At 32.0% G+C, this 15,833-nt stretch overlaps 1 protein-coding gene across 1 annotated transcript in view; it reads left to right on the forward strand.

The window, feature by feature from the left end:
- The window catches only part of LOC129234203 (5'-AMP-activated protein kinase subunit gamma-2-like), a 192,139-nt gene that overhangs the window by 81,036 nt on the left and 95,270 nt on the right, over positions 1-15,833 (forward strand). The window contains exon 4 of the mRNA XM_054868122.1: positions 4,788-4,815. Within this exon, the coding sequence (XP_054724097.1) occupies positions 4,788-4,815 (28 nt within the window). The remainder of the gene's footprint in view (positions 1-4,787; positions 4,816-15,833) is intronic.

Raw genomic sequence — 15,833 nt, forward strand, 5'->3', positions numbered from 1 at the left:
AGTACTGAACCCCCGGATAGCTGTTCCTGTAGTTTGAAATTGTCTATCCAAAGTCGTGAAATGATGCTGCGAGCAATTCCGAACTCTGCAGCCACACTTGTCACACTGCGGCCTTCCTCCAACTTCCCAATGATTCGACCTCGGGTAAAAGCATCCAGATGTCGTCTAACAGATTGATTATTCGCCATTTCTCGCTGAGGCAGCAACTCGGTGTGATTTTAACTGCTATACGGCGTGCAATCTTTTTGCCAGAAATACTGATCTTACACCGACAACATGCTTTATACTACTCAGACACTCCCCCATTACGTCTGCCTGCATATCTGTGAATGTGCTACCGTACACCACCTTACTTAATCTCCTGATTGGTCTTTCTGTCCGCTCTGCCTCTTCGTTCAGCTGATATGCTAATTTTTCGACTTCGTCCTTAATTTTTGCACACCAGTATATATATATATATATATATATATATATATATATATATATATATATATATATATATATATATATATATATATATATATATATATATATATATATATAGTGCCATTTACAAGTATAACTTTCAAATAATTAAAAGTTTCAAAAGATTATTCTAAGAATCATAGAACTTTGTTTATATCAGAAATAAAATTGAGTGCACTGGCGGAAAAGGACTGAACTGTTCTCCTTCAGATTTGAAAATGCTGGTATTTTAGTATACATAATTAATTCTGGCTTCGTGTTATCAATAAAGAGACTGCGTTTGCTGCTCTGTAATCCTAATAATCCGTTGTGTTAGTTTTAGACAATGATGATTTTGAACTTGGACAAATAGTAAGCATTAAAGACGTCACCGTACTTGAAAATTACATCTTCGATAGTTTTTTACCCAAGTGAGAAACAAACGTTTTTGTCATGTTTTGAAGTATCATGTTGTAAAAAATTTCCATTTTTGAATTTCACCAGTTGAAGTTGCCTTTTGGGACCACAGAGTGTCATGGCACTAGCAAGCTCACAACGCTAGAGATATGGTTTAAGCCAGTAAACTATATTCGATCATATACAATCAATGAGTTATAGATATCAGCAAAATACTTCTGAAGAGGAAGTAACACACAGATCAAGAGACGGTTAGATAAACATCTCTTGAAGGTGTGGTGTACGTTCTTGGTCTAAATAATCGTATTATAACGTCCATCTCTCCTTATTTCTTCAGCCCCTTTACTTTCTGGATTGTTTATCATAAAGCAGGCGGGGTTATACAGTGTCATATACCATATAAGACTGGGCCGGCAGACAATATGCATGCTCGGAATAGTGTATTCATAGCTTTCAACACCTTCTGTAATCAAGGTTAGTATTCATAACAGGAGTAAATGCTGTTGAGTATATAAATAAGGAATGACTATATTTAATAATTTGCGTGGTTATACACGGAATTTTATAAATATATCGCTCAGAGCGTGGCGTGCTGGTTGTTTACTGCCCATTCTTATATGGGACGCACTGTAGATGCTCAATTGAGATCTTTCGGTGTTGCTTTTTCAATGGAGTAAACGTATGTGTCTGAGAATTCATCATTATGTATTTCCAGTGCACTGGGAATGGAGGATCTTGTTTAAAGTACTTGATCTTTGAGTTCTGGTTCTAGTAAACGACGAATTCAAGACGAGACATTCAAACCAGAGATTCAAAGTGGATCCTTGTGCTTTTGTGGATCAGCAAAAGTATTCTGGCTTGACAAACAAAAGAACTCGATGCTGGTGCATATATTTCTCTTCCTTATGAAATCGAAAATGCGTCTACCCGATTAATATGTCTGAACTTCTTTTTTACTCATAAAAGTCTTCATCATAAAGAAGAAGGAGGGCAACCTCTTACAAGGATGCTTTATAGCAAAATCGCTAACTATCGGATATAGTTGAATATTACTGTAAATGAAACTATAAGGGGTGGTTAAATGAAAAGGTTCCAGACTGTACTGTGGGTATAAATGAAGATTTATTCAAAAATGGACCATAGGCCTGCGCACAAAGGGGTAGGGAATAAGGGCGCCAGAAGATATTGGAACTTTTATTTGATAAATTTCACTAAAACACAAATGTTTAAAATCTAACTACCACTCTCGCCCTCATAGCAGAGATCTGAAACTAATTAAGTTTGATAACCAACATGTTTGTCTAACATTTGCACTAAAAAAATCGGTGTCACTCCTATTACTTTCGGAAATATAATCATTCGAAGTTAGTATGTTATAGCGTTATTTAAAAAAAGACTTTTCAAAATCGAATGGCTTTTTGCATCGTTTGTTTTCAATTTTATTATAAAATTACAGTAAGGACACCTAAAATAATGAGTTTCTAATACTTTTTATGAAAAAGCTTTTTGAAAAGCATTAGAAAAACAGTAAATCGATATAGGTACAGATGGACGTATTGTGCAATGTGCATTATAAAGCTTAAAGCAGTCATACTAATCATATTTTTTCAATCATACTAATTTTTAATTTTTATTTATATTAAAAATGCGACTATTTATCTTTACCTAAACTAAATAAACATAATGTCATACTAAGTATAAACATAATGTATTATATAGCGAGTATTCTTTATCTGAAACATAATTTGAGGATGAGGTAAACTAAAACAAAGAAAACATAAAAAATCAAATCAACCAGTTTTAGAAAGACGGTCATCTCTTATTGAAATCTGGTAATTTTGTAGTACTAAAGCTTGGTATCCCGGAGGAATAGTAGAAGTTGACCATTTACTTATCTAACTGCAACTAGCCCCCTCATAGCAGAGATCTAAAACTAATTAATTTTGATAACCAACATGATTGCCTAACATTTGCACTAACAAAATTGGTGTCACTCCTACTACTTTTGGAAATATAATCATTCGAAGTTGTGGCGTGTGTTTTTTTTTAAATTTATTTACTTTTTAATTTATTTTAACTTTATTTATTTTTTAATTTAATCTTTTCACACCCGGATAGGTTTTTTGACCATATTTATTTTTAATTTATTACAAAGAAGGTTAACTTTTGACATAAACAGCTTTGGGCAGTAAGAGCGTCTTTATCTTCAATAGAAAATGCTCATTTTGATATAGGTACAGCGGAATCTATTGTGCATAATGACATGCTAGATTATCATACCCATACCAATACTAGCCTTCTTTTCCGGCCAAACAAATTTATTTATTCCAATCCTTCTTGCCATGCATTTGACCTTAACTTGCGAATGGTCAACTTCTACTATTTCTCCGGGATACCATGTTTTCCCATGCTTTAGTGCTATAAAATTACCAGATTTCAATAAGAGTTGAACGTCTTTCTGAAACTGGTTGATTTGACTTTTTATGTTTTCTTTGTTTCAGTTTACGTCATCCTCAAATTATGTTTCAGATTAAGAATATTCACTATATAATACATTATGTTCATAACTGTGTAAGACATTATGTTTATTTAGTAAAGGTAAAAATAAATAGTTGTATTTTTAATAAAAATAAAAAATAAAAAAAGTAGTATGATTGAAAATATATGAATATTATTATGATTATTTTAAGCATATAATGCATATTACATCCATCTGTACCTATAACAATTTACTGTGTTTCTAATTCTTTTTATAAAGCTTTTTTTATAAAAAGCATTAGAAACACATTAGTTTAGGTGTCACTACTGTAATTTTATAATAAAGTTTATGACAAACGGTGCAATAAGCCATTCGAATTTGAAAAGTCTCTTTTCTTTAAATAACGCCATAACATACTAACTTCGAATGGTTATATTTCCGAAAGTAATAGAAGTGACACCGATTTTTTTTTTTAGTGCAAATGTTAGATAAACATATTGGTTATCAAACTTAATTGGTTTTAGATCTCTGCTATGGAGGGCGAGAGTGGTAGTTTGATTTTAAACATTTGCATTTTTGTGAAATTTATCAAATAAAAGTTCCAATATCTTCTGGCGCCCTTATAGTGACACCAATTTTATTACATATTTTTGATGTATGCAAGTGTAGCTAGAAATTAATGTAAAAACGTCGGTGTGATCATGAAGACGCTTTGAGAAAATTGGCCTTGAATATAGTAAAAAATTTCATTTTCGGTCATTTCTAAATAGACTGTGTGGGCGTCGCCCTCGTAGTGACACCGATTTGACAGCTGTAATAGTACCTACCTAACATGACCACAAAATAATATGGAATTTAAAAATCTATGCCATTATAGGGGCGCTTAAAGCAACAAGAACTTTAAAATCTGCAAATTTGAAAAACACGCAAAAATGTGTCACGCCCCCTAAATTAAAAAATTAAATTTCCCAAAAGTGGTAAGTCAGACAAAGCTCATATTTTGTATTTACATTACAATTATGATAAGGAACAACATATGTGAAAATAAGGAAAATTAAAAATGTCAACAATCACGAATGCCGTAAACTGCCTGATTCTTACTGACAGTGGCTCTTAATACTCAGAAGTATTATCTCGAATTTATTGTTTTAACTCAATCCTTGTGCTTCTGAAACGAAATGGATGTGCATTGTACAATGCGAATGTATGCTTCTTTTTAATATCTGATCATTTTTGTACATTGTGCATTTATTTATTTATTAATTCGTTTTTTGACTGAAAAATAAGTGTTCGAACAAATAACACTTTTTTTGCTATCGAATCACGTGCAGCATTTCAGTTTCAAATTTTTTTTTACAGTACAAAAATGTTGTATTCTATTTTTTCTCTTTGCCCTTGTAAAATTATTTGCTGAAATTATTTTATTTATTTATTTATTTATTTTCAGAAACAGTTTGCTTCCATTGTGCCTCCAAGTGAGTAAGAATTTTTACTTAATTTCTATTGCACTCAAAATGCTTAAATTTTTTATATGGTTTTCCTGGAGAGATTTGATCACAACTGTTTGTTCTGCATCCATTTCTCTTCAATACTGTTAATATCAACTAATTTCTATGATCGTATTAGACGTAAGATCTGGAAATTCATATGAAAGTTGCAATTAGTGTTGTTAATTTGCTTTGAACTGTTCTGTTGCCCCAATCTTGTGCTATTATTTTCGCGGAATAATCACGACCCGAACAACGACGTCATTTGCTTCGAAAAAAGTTTTAAATTTTCTGCACATCAAAAGCCACGAACTGTTTGGGTAGCTGCCCAACTTCAAATTATTATCATTTGTCTTTTTCGTCGTCGCTTTCATTACCTTTTCTCATCTGCATTCGCTCTAATTTGAACTTCCTTGGAAGTATATCTCGGGAAAAAAAGTACAGCATTTTTGTCAACAAATGTATAACTTTCTAATGCTTTTCCACTCCGCATATTAAAGAAAAGAAAAAGACCGTCATCACTTGTTCTCATTATGACTCATCACTAACTTTCGTTTGACTTCCGAATATTAAAGAATTTTTCCAAGAAAATTAGAAAGGATAAGTTGAGCTAATTCCATCGAAATAGGATACACAAAAATATTGCTCGGTTTAACCGAGGATTGTTTGTCAAAAGCGAGTTTTATGCTCCCAGACTTAACACTGCACCAACCACACCTTTCTGATTTGCTCGATAAATCCGGATTTTGTTAATTCGGGAGTCGCTGTAATCGAGTTCAAGTGTATATAATTTTGATGTGCATTTATTTCTTCAGTTCGGTTTTCTGTCATGTTAAAATGCAGGGTCCAACCACATTGAAAACTTTTTTAGTAATAAGTCATATTTGAAAAAAAAAGTAAGAGGAAAGCATTTTTCTTTCAAACATTTCACCAATATAGTTTAAAGTATTTTTAATAATATGTATTAAAGCAATATTAAATCTTCTAATTTTATTGCCTTATTCGGTACTTTGTCGTAATTTCCAATTTCTTGGGTATTTGGTGCATAACACTTGCTGAGTAATGAAGGCAAGCACTAACGACTGGAGCTATAAATGATGCAACAGCTGATTTAGTAGTAGGGGAATGTGTGGCAAAGTGAAATGGTTAAGATGACTGAGGGCAATTCCACAGGGAAAGGGGAAAAAGTGGCAGAATTTTAAAATAATCTTTTTCTCACAAATTTGGTATCAATGGAAAAGTAATTATCTGAAGTGTATGGAAATAACAAAAATATGCAGCAAAAGCAAAATTAATGAGAGTTCTGAGGCTTCAAATCAGGTTGTTATGACCATGTTCTTACGAGTAACTTTTTTTATACGACTTAAGAATAGCTGTTTGATACTTACATTGTCGCATTTTTCAAATATTCTCTTTAAAATATGCTTCTTAGAACTCTCTAGAAGAGTTATATACAAAAAAATTGCACTTTAACTGCAAAACTTAATTTTTAGGGATTTTTTCATATAAGGCATTTTTGTAATTCTACGTCCGACACCAAATTGGCTGAAAGTTTATATTGTGTAAAACTGAGTGGAGATTTTTACAAAATATTTTGTCTGCAAATAAAGATTTTATATGCAATTAAAAATAATCATTTAAATTAAATTTCAAAAATTATTTATGCTTTAATAATTGGTCAAAAAAATTTCTACGTCCGACACCAATATTTTCCTAACTGAAACTAAGTTTATAAGTATACGAAAATTCCTGGTTAAATTAAATAATTCACACATGCTATGCATGCCTTATTATGTATTTATATTTATATTTTACATAACATAAATTTAAAGAACATATACACAATATTTTGACTGGGGAAAATATCTGAAGATAAAAATGAGTCTCATATGTTTATCAATAGCGATTAACGTAGGAATGTATAAAAGTATGAATATTTAAGAAGCATTAGGGGTCTCAGTTCAAAAATAACACTCCTCCCTTCCCCAGTTTTTCACTTAAAAACTCTCAGGTATTTTTGGTGAACTCACAACAACCCCTGTTTGTGCCTCAAAATGCTCAGTTTCGTTTTCAACAATTTGTAACCAACATCCAAAGTTCTTATTATTTGTTAATAAGTTAGAGTTTTCTTCATTAAAGTTCTATAAATCAATCTTCATTTCTTTTCACCCTAGAGATTGAGTTTTTTGTTGTTCACATAGATTGTAAAAAAAAAGGAAAGAAAAAAAGAAAAAAAAAACTTGACAAAATGCGTCTAATCTCTCTTGCTCTCGTTATAGTATTTTCCTTATTTTATGAGTGAAGACTTAAAATACAAATTTCCTGGAATGGTATACATATATTGATACATTAGGGGTGTCCATCTCCCCAAAAGCAATGGGATCCCCTCTGCCCCCATCCCCCAAAAATCCCTCAAGAACACCCAGAAGAATAATATTTTGTCAGAAAAACAAAGAAATGTCTTGAAAAACATTCCCTGTAAACAAGTTTTCTGCCATCACTTGGGCCATGACCCACCCCCCTCCCTACATTCTTTTTGCATAAATTTTTAGTTTCAAATTATTTCAATTTTAACAAAATTATTTGATTTTTCACAAAAAAGGGAGCCCTGGGAAAAATTCTGCACAGACCCCTGTTATGCATATTTTCCCCTTTTTATACTTTAAAATACCTATAATATATAATTCTATAAACAAATTAAGAGTTAAACAGCTTTTTAAGATGTTTATTTCATGTCGAATGTTGTCTGCTTTGCACATTCTACGTCCGACACCAACTATTCTACTTCCGACACTAAGGGAAAAAATTTTTTTTGCTATTTATCCGTGAATTAATTTGGTGAAAAAGGAAAAATTATTCATATTTCAGCTTTACTTTTAAACATTCAAGTAGTCAAAAAATCTGAAAACAGTTCATTGAGCTGAAACTTGGATTTTTTCAACTTAAGTCAATTTTCAGTTCCCCTTTCATCTACGTCCGACACCATGAGGTTTTTTATTTTTAATATTTATAGTTTGAATTTTTTTCAGAAATTCTATAAGTTTTTATATTGTTCCTACATATATAAGTATTGAGAAAAAAATTGCTCAGTTCATCTATTTTAACTCTGAAAAATATGAACCTTTATTGGTAAATTTCGTGCAAATTCTACGTCCGACACTGTAAAATTGCCCCTGAGCTTTTTCAAAATGAACAAATCGGAAATTAATTTTGAAAATTACAGTACATAAATAACAAACATTATATTTTACAATAAAACTTGCGTTGAAACAGTATTTTTTATTTTCGGCAGTTAAAATCAGCCTTCAAAAAAAAGTGGAAGTTTTTCACTTTTTTTCATGGGGCAAAGGGAAAAATAAAATATTTTTTTATTGAAATATTTTCTTATCGATTGTAAAACATATTTTTGATCAAAAATATCAGTAAATAAGAGGTTGAATGAATAAATGAAAAGATAATGAAACAATAAATGAATAATTAAAGGAATAAATCAATTCATATATGAAGAAAAATAAATGAGCGAATAAAAGAGTAAATGAATAAGAAAATAAGTGAATAAATGAATAAATAAGTGAATTATTAAATGAAGGACTTAAATGAATTAATTAATAAGTGAAAATGTACGTGATTTATATGAAATGATTGAGTGAGTAAATGAAACAAATTATTTCACTTTGCCCCGCATGCAGTTGACTAATTGTGAAAAATATTAAAAATACAAATGAGCTATTGACTAAATAAATACTGCACTCAATATAAGAAGGTCCCCATTAATGTTTAAAATGTTAATAACAAGAATTTTATCGTTTGCTAATATCAAAATAATTTTTGAGTTACAACAAAATATTACAATAAGAGTATCTTTTTTTAATTGCCTGTATTACCAAATTCTTTAATCTTCGGCGGTATTTTTTCCCTGACTGGAATAGACTACATATGGTACTATATAGTTAAAACGATACCAGACAGGTGGAGGTAAAAGCAGAGTAAATATTTCACCATTTCACTTTTTGCCCCATGTTCCCCTACATTTAAAATTATTTATGTGACAGATAATAATTCATTTGCTCAACAATTTTGCGCATGTGTTTGAATGGAAGTGTTGTTTTTAATAACATAAGACAGCATTGGAGTGTATTAGAACTTATAAATTTTATTCCAAACTTGTGCCTTCTTTCTTTCCCCTTTTATGTTTATAATTTATTGAACTTACACTTAATTCTTTCATTGATGCCATTGTGTCGTTGTTCTTTGAACATATCAAAGAATCTGCAAAGACAATCATGGCTTAACTGTGTGTCGTTCATAACTTAAAAAAGAGTTTGTTTCTGCGAGGCATGACATCCGGTTTGCGGTTTTTTCCTTGTAGTTTTATTTTTTAATTCTTTAGTGTTCTTATCTAAATCATCTTATCAAAGCGTGAATGTGTTGTAAAGGAATGCTAAATTATTGAAATTTATTTGGAAATAAAAATCCAAACATGTGATTTTTCAGTATTTTTATTGAATTCAGTATTTTTTGAGAGAGCGAAATACTGTATGCAGAAGAAACGAAGGGGAATTGGTAGTTAAATTCAATATGATCCAGTTAATTTCATGCATCCAATTAAATAAGCCTCGCTGCATAGATACAAAAATACATGAGAGAGTTTTCAGTAGCAGTAAAATATACGAACACATGTCTGAAATATACTTACTTTAAATGCGTAACTGAAGTGTCACAGAAAAATTATGCACTACGTAAGATAATATTTATGCCATTCGAAATTTCAGCTATTAGTTCTTCCAGAACTTAACGAACGTTCTTTCTCGTATGTCAACATCGATTTTCTATAAGCAGCCGTATCCGGCATATATTTTAAATTCCGGCACTTTTCCTTTTGAATATTAAGAGTGGTCAAGAATATGAGAAAAAAATATATGAAAAAATAATATGAGTATGAGACAAAAAAAAAAAAAAATCTCCAAAAGCTCCAATTTTAATAAATAAAAAAATAATAATTGAAGCAAGAACGGTTTCTATACAATACTTTGCAAAAGAACCGAATTTTCTTAGTATTATAAATATATAATTGTAAAAATTAAACTATATTTTCCTGAAGAATTGTTTTACTTTTTAAGCATTTCCTAACCACACAAATAAGTAAATAAATAAGCAGTTTATTCCAAACTAATTTTTGCTCTTAGTTTTTAATCATTGCCGAAACACACAAATAATTTATAGTTATTTTAAAATGTATTGTGAAAATAAAGATTTTACGTATCATTAGTGATTTACATCATAAAATCTTTTGCAGTTTTCTCATACTTCGAATTCATTTCCCATTAGTTCAATAAATCGATGTGTAATATTTGTCAATGTTCAGTCAATGAGAACCTGCGTTCCAATTTTTATTACAAACTTTTTTACATTTCTTGAACTGGAAAACTAAGGACACAATTCCAAATTTCTGAAATTTTTCGGTGTGGCGTTAAAGTTATATTTATTATCATTTTTAAAATTATACCTTTTAAGTAGGTAGACAAGCCAAAAAATTGCTTTTCAAAATTTTCACCAAGTTTTACGTGTTAACTGCATTGGTTTGAAGTAAATCCGACAATTGCATTGGAATTTTTACAGAATTTAAATTTCGCTGCAAGCGCTAAATGTTATGTTTTTGAACTACTCAAGAATTGACGAAAAAAAGTCATTAAAAAATAATTTGAGAGTGAATCAGTGGCGTGCACTGGAGAGGAGAAGGGACGCCTGTTGGCCTGTGCCCGAGCGTGAAGGGGGAAACAATATTTTTAAAATGAGGGCTGAAATATATGTACAGGGGTGTGTGTAGGGGTGTAGGGGTAAACAATATGAAGGAGGGCCCGTAAAAGTCATTTGTGACGAGCCCTGAAATCTGTGAGCAAACCCCTGGAGCTAAGTGTCGTAGTCTTGATCTTTTGAACGAGCTATGTTTTTTTCGAGTCGGACTGTTAACTGAAAAGTGATTAAGGGGACACAGACAGACTGATTGACAGACAGGCTAAGATATTTCTCCATCTGAAAACCCTGCTTTCGATTTTGTATTTTCTGAAAATTGTTTAATTATTAAGATTTCTTCAGGCCCACTTTTGCATTGGACATTAATTTTAGGTAACAAACCAGGGTAACCAGGAATTGGTTTGTAATGGAATTTAGTTCCTAGCAAGGGCGCCCATATGCAAAATTTTAGGGGGGGGCTCAGTTATTTTCCCCATAGTTTAGCAGGCTATTTTCTCCATAGAAACCGATTTCAGTACAGATTAGAGTCATTAAAATTAGACATTTTTAATAACTTATTCATTAATTGCTGGAGAAGAAATGTTTTTACATTTTTGCAAAGAAAAAAGTACTAAAAGCAAGGAAGTTCTAATTTCAAAGGAGGAAGAGCTTGAGCCCCCACTTGCCCCCCCTCCCCACCCCCCATATGGGCACCTTTGGTTCCAAGCACTCATTTTAATGCCTAAATCGTCTGAATGAATTCCGTCCAATTCTCCTGCTTTAAAATTTTATCTCGTTCGCAATTTAAACTTAAAACATTTGCGATGGTTTCAATATTCATTCCTCTTTTTTTTTTTTTAATTATTTTTTTTAACGATTTGCACAACATAAACGTTTTTACTCCTTGTGCTCATACATTGCTGTTTCCTTGAATCATTTTTAAAAATTAGAACTACCTTTTGGATCCGCAATTATAACTAAGCGTCGGTCACTTGTCTTGTAGCCAGCCCCTCAAATTGTCACATTGTCTCATGAATCATCTATAAATAACAATCGCTTTTCAAGCGTGCGGGGTTAGCGACTGCGCACATTGCCCGCTGTTTCGAAGAATCTCGGGACTGTTCTCGATCGAAACTCCTTTTTCGCCAGGTTCCGGTCATCTCGAGCCCACACGTTGTTCCAACGACCCTCCTGTATGCTCTCAGCAGTTCTGGAGCAGCCGGCTACGGCAGCCGATCCCCCCGTTGACTTGTCGTCTGCATGGTACCGAAAAAAGCGAGTAAAGTCGGGTTCCAACCCTTCCAAAAGGTCCTATACCCAAGCGTTTCGTGTTCTACGAATCCACCTGCGCAAAAGAAGGGATGTGTACACAGTATCCGGTAGTAGCTACAGTACCCAATGTGCAGGTGAATTTCTTCCTTTTTTTTCCTCCCTTTCTTTTCTTATTTTGAATTTCTATGAAGTCTTGTCATTCATTGTGATTCAAGAAAAACACACGTATTTTCTGAGTAACAACTATCGATTTAATTTTATTTGAATATAAACTAACATTATTAAAACATTATTCCTCGACACCAGGGATTCTAAACCCCTGGTCCGGCGGCTCGACACTGGGTCACTAAGAACATTGATGAGTCTTCAAATTGTTACCAGTCTGGTGTGAGGGAAAAAAATAAAAAATTAAATTAAAATAAAATTAAAAAAAAACATAGTCTATAAGCATTAACAAATTAGAAATTAATGAAAACATTTTATATGATATTTTTCTCGTTAATACCATAATTTTAGAGCTTAAAATCAGTGATTTTGTTTTTTGAAGTTTGGCAATAGTGAACTATGATCGTACATGCATTATTTTTAGACGAGACTAGATTTTTTTTCACCCTTAATTATTTTTTCTTATTTCTCCGAAAGATTTATTCACTAATAGATAATTTGTAAAATAATTGCTTGTTTTTACATTTAAATATTGTAGTATAATATATAATCTTAGAATAAGTAAACTAGCACCAGTTCACGAAATTCTTTTAGAAACTTTTACCGTTCCTTTGCCAAAAATAGGTTGAGCAACGCTGATCTATACCCAATATGCATATAAAAATTTTCGGAGCTTTCGTTAAGATAAATTTTACGTACTGCTCTTTTATCAAAAAATATGTACTTTCTCCCTTATTTCATGTTTAAAGAAAAATTTAATAAATTATGAAAATGCTCTTTATTCAATCTCTTTTTGTCCGTTTATTAAATAATAATATAAACCTTCTGTGCGGTTTTGTATTTAATATTAAAAATATGATATGAGCAAATATGAGCAACTCGCAGTATTCAGTGTTACACATTTATGTTTTTTTCACTGTGAAAATGTATTACAAAATTTTAAACTATTTAAACTAATTTGTATTACTACAGGGAAAAACAATTAAAATTTCGAAATTTGACCGTGAAATGTATTGTAATACTGAGCAATGTGGAATGATCCACGTGCATAATTTTCTACTCAAATTTTATTTAAATCAATCATATTTTACTAATAGTAAAATGTATTTCTGTTCATTGTCATTTTATTTTTAATTTATGCATCTTTAAAAAAGTAACGCACGTTTTGATTGTTTAGAAATTTACTTATTATTTTATAAATATTATTTTTAAGTCTCACATAAAAGCTCCTATTTAAATACCTATTTTAAAGTAATTATTAAAGAAATAAATTTATTTAGAAGCTGTTGGTTTGTTGCTTAAATAAGTAGTGGTTCGTGTCTTAGTTCTAATACCATAATGATTTATACGATTGTCTGATTTCCGTTGCTTGTAGCAACGTCTAAATGTTTTGTTTCCAGGATATGAAAAAGCGTTTTAGTTTTTTAGCCTACTTTCCTTATGATTTTTTTTTTTCAAGTGGAAAAAGAAAACATAAGAAAAATGGAAGAAGGCTTACTGCATTGTAATGTATCGCTAAAAACAAAAGTAAAGCAACTTCTGGGAAAAGGTCAAAGGTTAAATAATTCAATATAGACTGTAAATCAAAATTAATAAAAAAGGAAGTAAGACTGAACGGGGGAAATAGTGTCAGATGGGTTAAGGTTGGCCCATGGGGTAAATGGGAGTTTTATTGAAATACACTTATATATTTTTTTTAACAGAGATGTTAGAGATATTTTGATAATTATTTTTTTTTTTGAGACAGATATTGAGATTATATCAAGTATTTTTGTTTTAGTTTTAAAAACTCCCGACAAGCTAAATGATAGAAAAGTATTTGTTTTTCGTTCGTTCCATATGGAACGCAATTATATACTGTCGATAAACTTCTCCGTAAAATCGTTATTAACAGGCGCAACTATAATTTTTAGTACAGACTGAACAAGGACGCCCATATAGGGGGACTTGAGCTCCCCCCCCCTAGAAACTAGAACTTCCTTGAAATACATCGCCGGCTCAGTCAATTGCAGCCGAGGACTGCAGTTTCGTGCTTATTAGCACTCATCAGCCCGGCATAGGAGTGACTGAGCTGGAGGTGAAAAACTTCTTAAGGAAGCCAAGAGTGCCAAACAAACTGGTAGCTAATACAGAATTAGCTTTAACCAGACGAGTGACCGAAACAATGGTTCGGTTCAACGCGAATATTGAAGGCAAGGCAGGTATATTCAGTAAGTTACCACCCTATAACCAGGGGGCTCCCCTTGCTATAGGGGCGGTAACTTACTGAATAGAACTTCCTTGGGTTTAGATTTTTTTCTTTGCAAAAATGTAAAAACCTTTCTTTTCCAGCCATTAATGAATAAGTTATTAAAAATGTCAAATTTTAATGACTCTAATCTGTCCTGAAATCGGTTTTCATGGAAAAAATATCCTGCTAAATCATGGTTAAAATATCTGACCCCCCCCCCCCCCCCCTCCGCTGCAATTTTGTATATGGGCGCCCATGAGACTGAAAGTGGATTATTTAGAAGAGAATAGATCTCTAATAGAAAGGTAAAGAATGAATGTGAAGATTCTATTTATTGTGAGGCGTTTTCTGAGGTGGAATCAACTGCTATGATTAGGTTTAGCTCCGTGTTAGATTACGCTGGTTCTTTTTGTCTTAGAGTTGAAACGTTTATCAATGATAAATGCTCTATTTGTAATAAAAAACCAAGATAAAAAAAATTCCGATTTTTCATAACCTTAGGTTCAACAGGTTTAGTGTTTTCAACTCTAACAAACAAATTCTTTTACAATTTCATTCTCTGAACGTAGTTAGAATGACAAGAATTTAAAAAAAAAAAAAATTAATTTGAATTTTGACATCTTGAATTCAAATCATGTTTTTCGCAATCACGAGTGTGTGTATGTAGGCGTGTGTGTTTGTGTGTGGGGGTATGTGTTTGTGTGTAGGGGTATGTGTGTGTAGGCATATGTGGTTGTGTCTCTGTGCTGGCATAAGTGTGTGGGTAGTTGTGTGTATGACTGCGTGTGGGGGGGGGGGTATGTGCATGTGTGTATATGCATATGTGTTTGTGTCTGTGTGCAGGCATGAATGTGTGGGTCGTTGTGTGTATGTTTTTGTGTGTGTATTTGTGGGTGTCTTTATGTATGCGTGTGTGTATGTGTTTGGGTATGTTTGTGTAGGTGTATGTGTGTGTTTGTGTATGTGTGCGTGTGTGTGTAGTTGTGTATGTATGCGCGTGTGTGCAGGACATGGATGCAACCTGGAGACGGCTTTCGCTATAGGAGCAGCATCGTGAGGAGCCCGTCGACGGTGATGGCGCGGAGGGTGGCGGTGGGAAAAAAACAAAGGAACGTCAAAAACAGTCAAGTGATAACTGTTGACTTTACTTGAATAAAATAACAGTTGGTATATATATATATATATATATATATATATATATATATATATATATATATATATATATATATATATATATATATATATATATATATATATATATATTTACATATTTTGTTAAAATGTACCTAATTTCTGAACTAGCTCCACTTTACCCCACTGTAGTAGAAAGTGGAGGTATCAAAACATGATCTTTTGAATGGGTTACTGAGAGAAAGCAAGCTTTATAATTAAATTGTTCTTCTTCATATTTAATATATATGAATCAATTGTACATTAAATGCATCAAAAGTTTCATCAAAATAAATTTAATAGTCTATTTCAGGGCTTTTTCTTAAAAAAGCTTGATTTTAGAACTACTTTCCCTAACTTGACCCTATGTGGCTGTCGGTTTGTCCCACCTCCTCTTAATAACTTTTGACGAAATAGTTAATTCAAGAAAGAAAAA

Source organism: Uloborus diversus, chromosome 1 (assembly GCF_026930045.1).
Source record: "Uloborus diversus isolate 005 chromosome 1, Udiv.v.3.1, whole genome shotgun sequence".
Classification (NCBI taxonomy): domain Eukaryota; kingdom Metazoa; phylum Arthropoda; class Arachnida; order Araneae; family Uloboridae; genus Uloborus; species Uloborus diversus.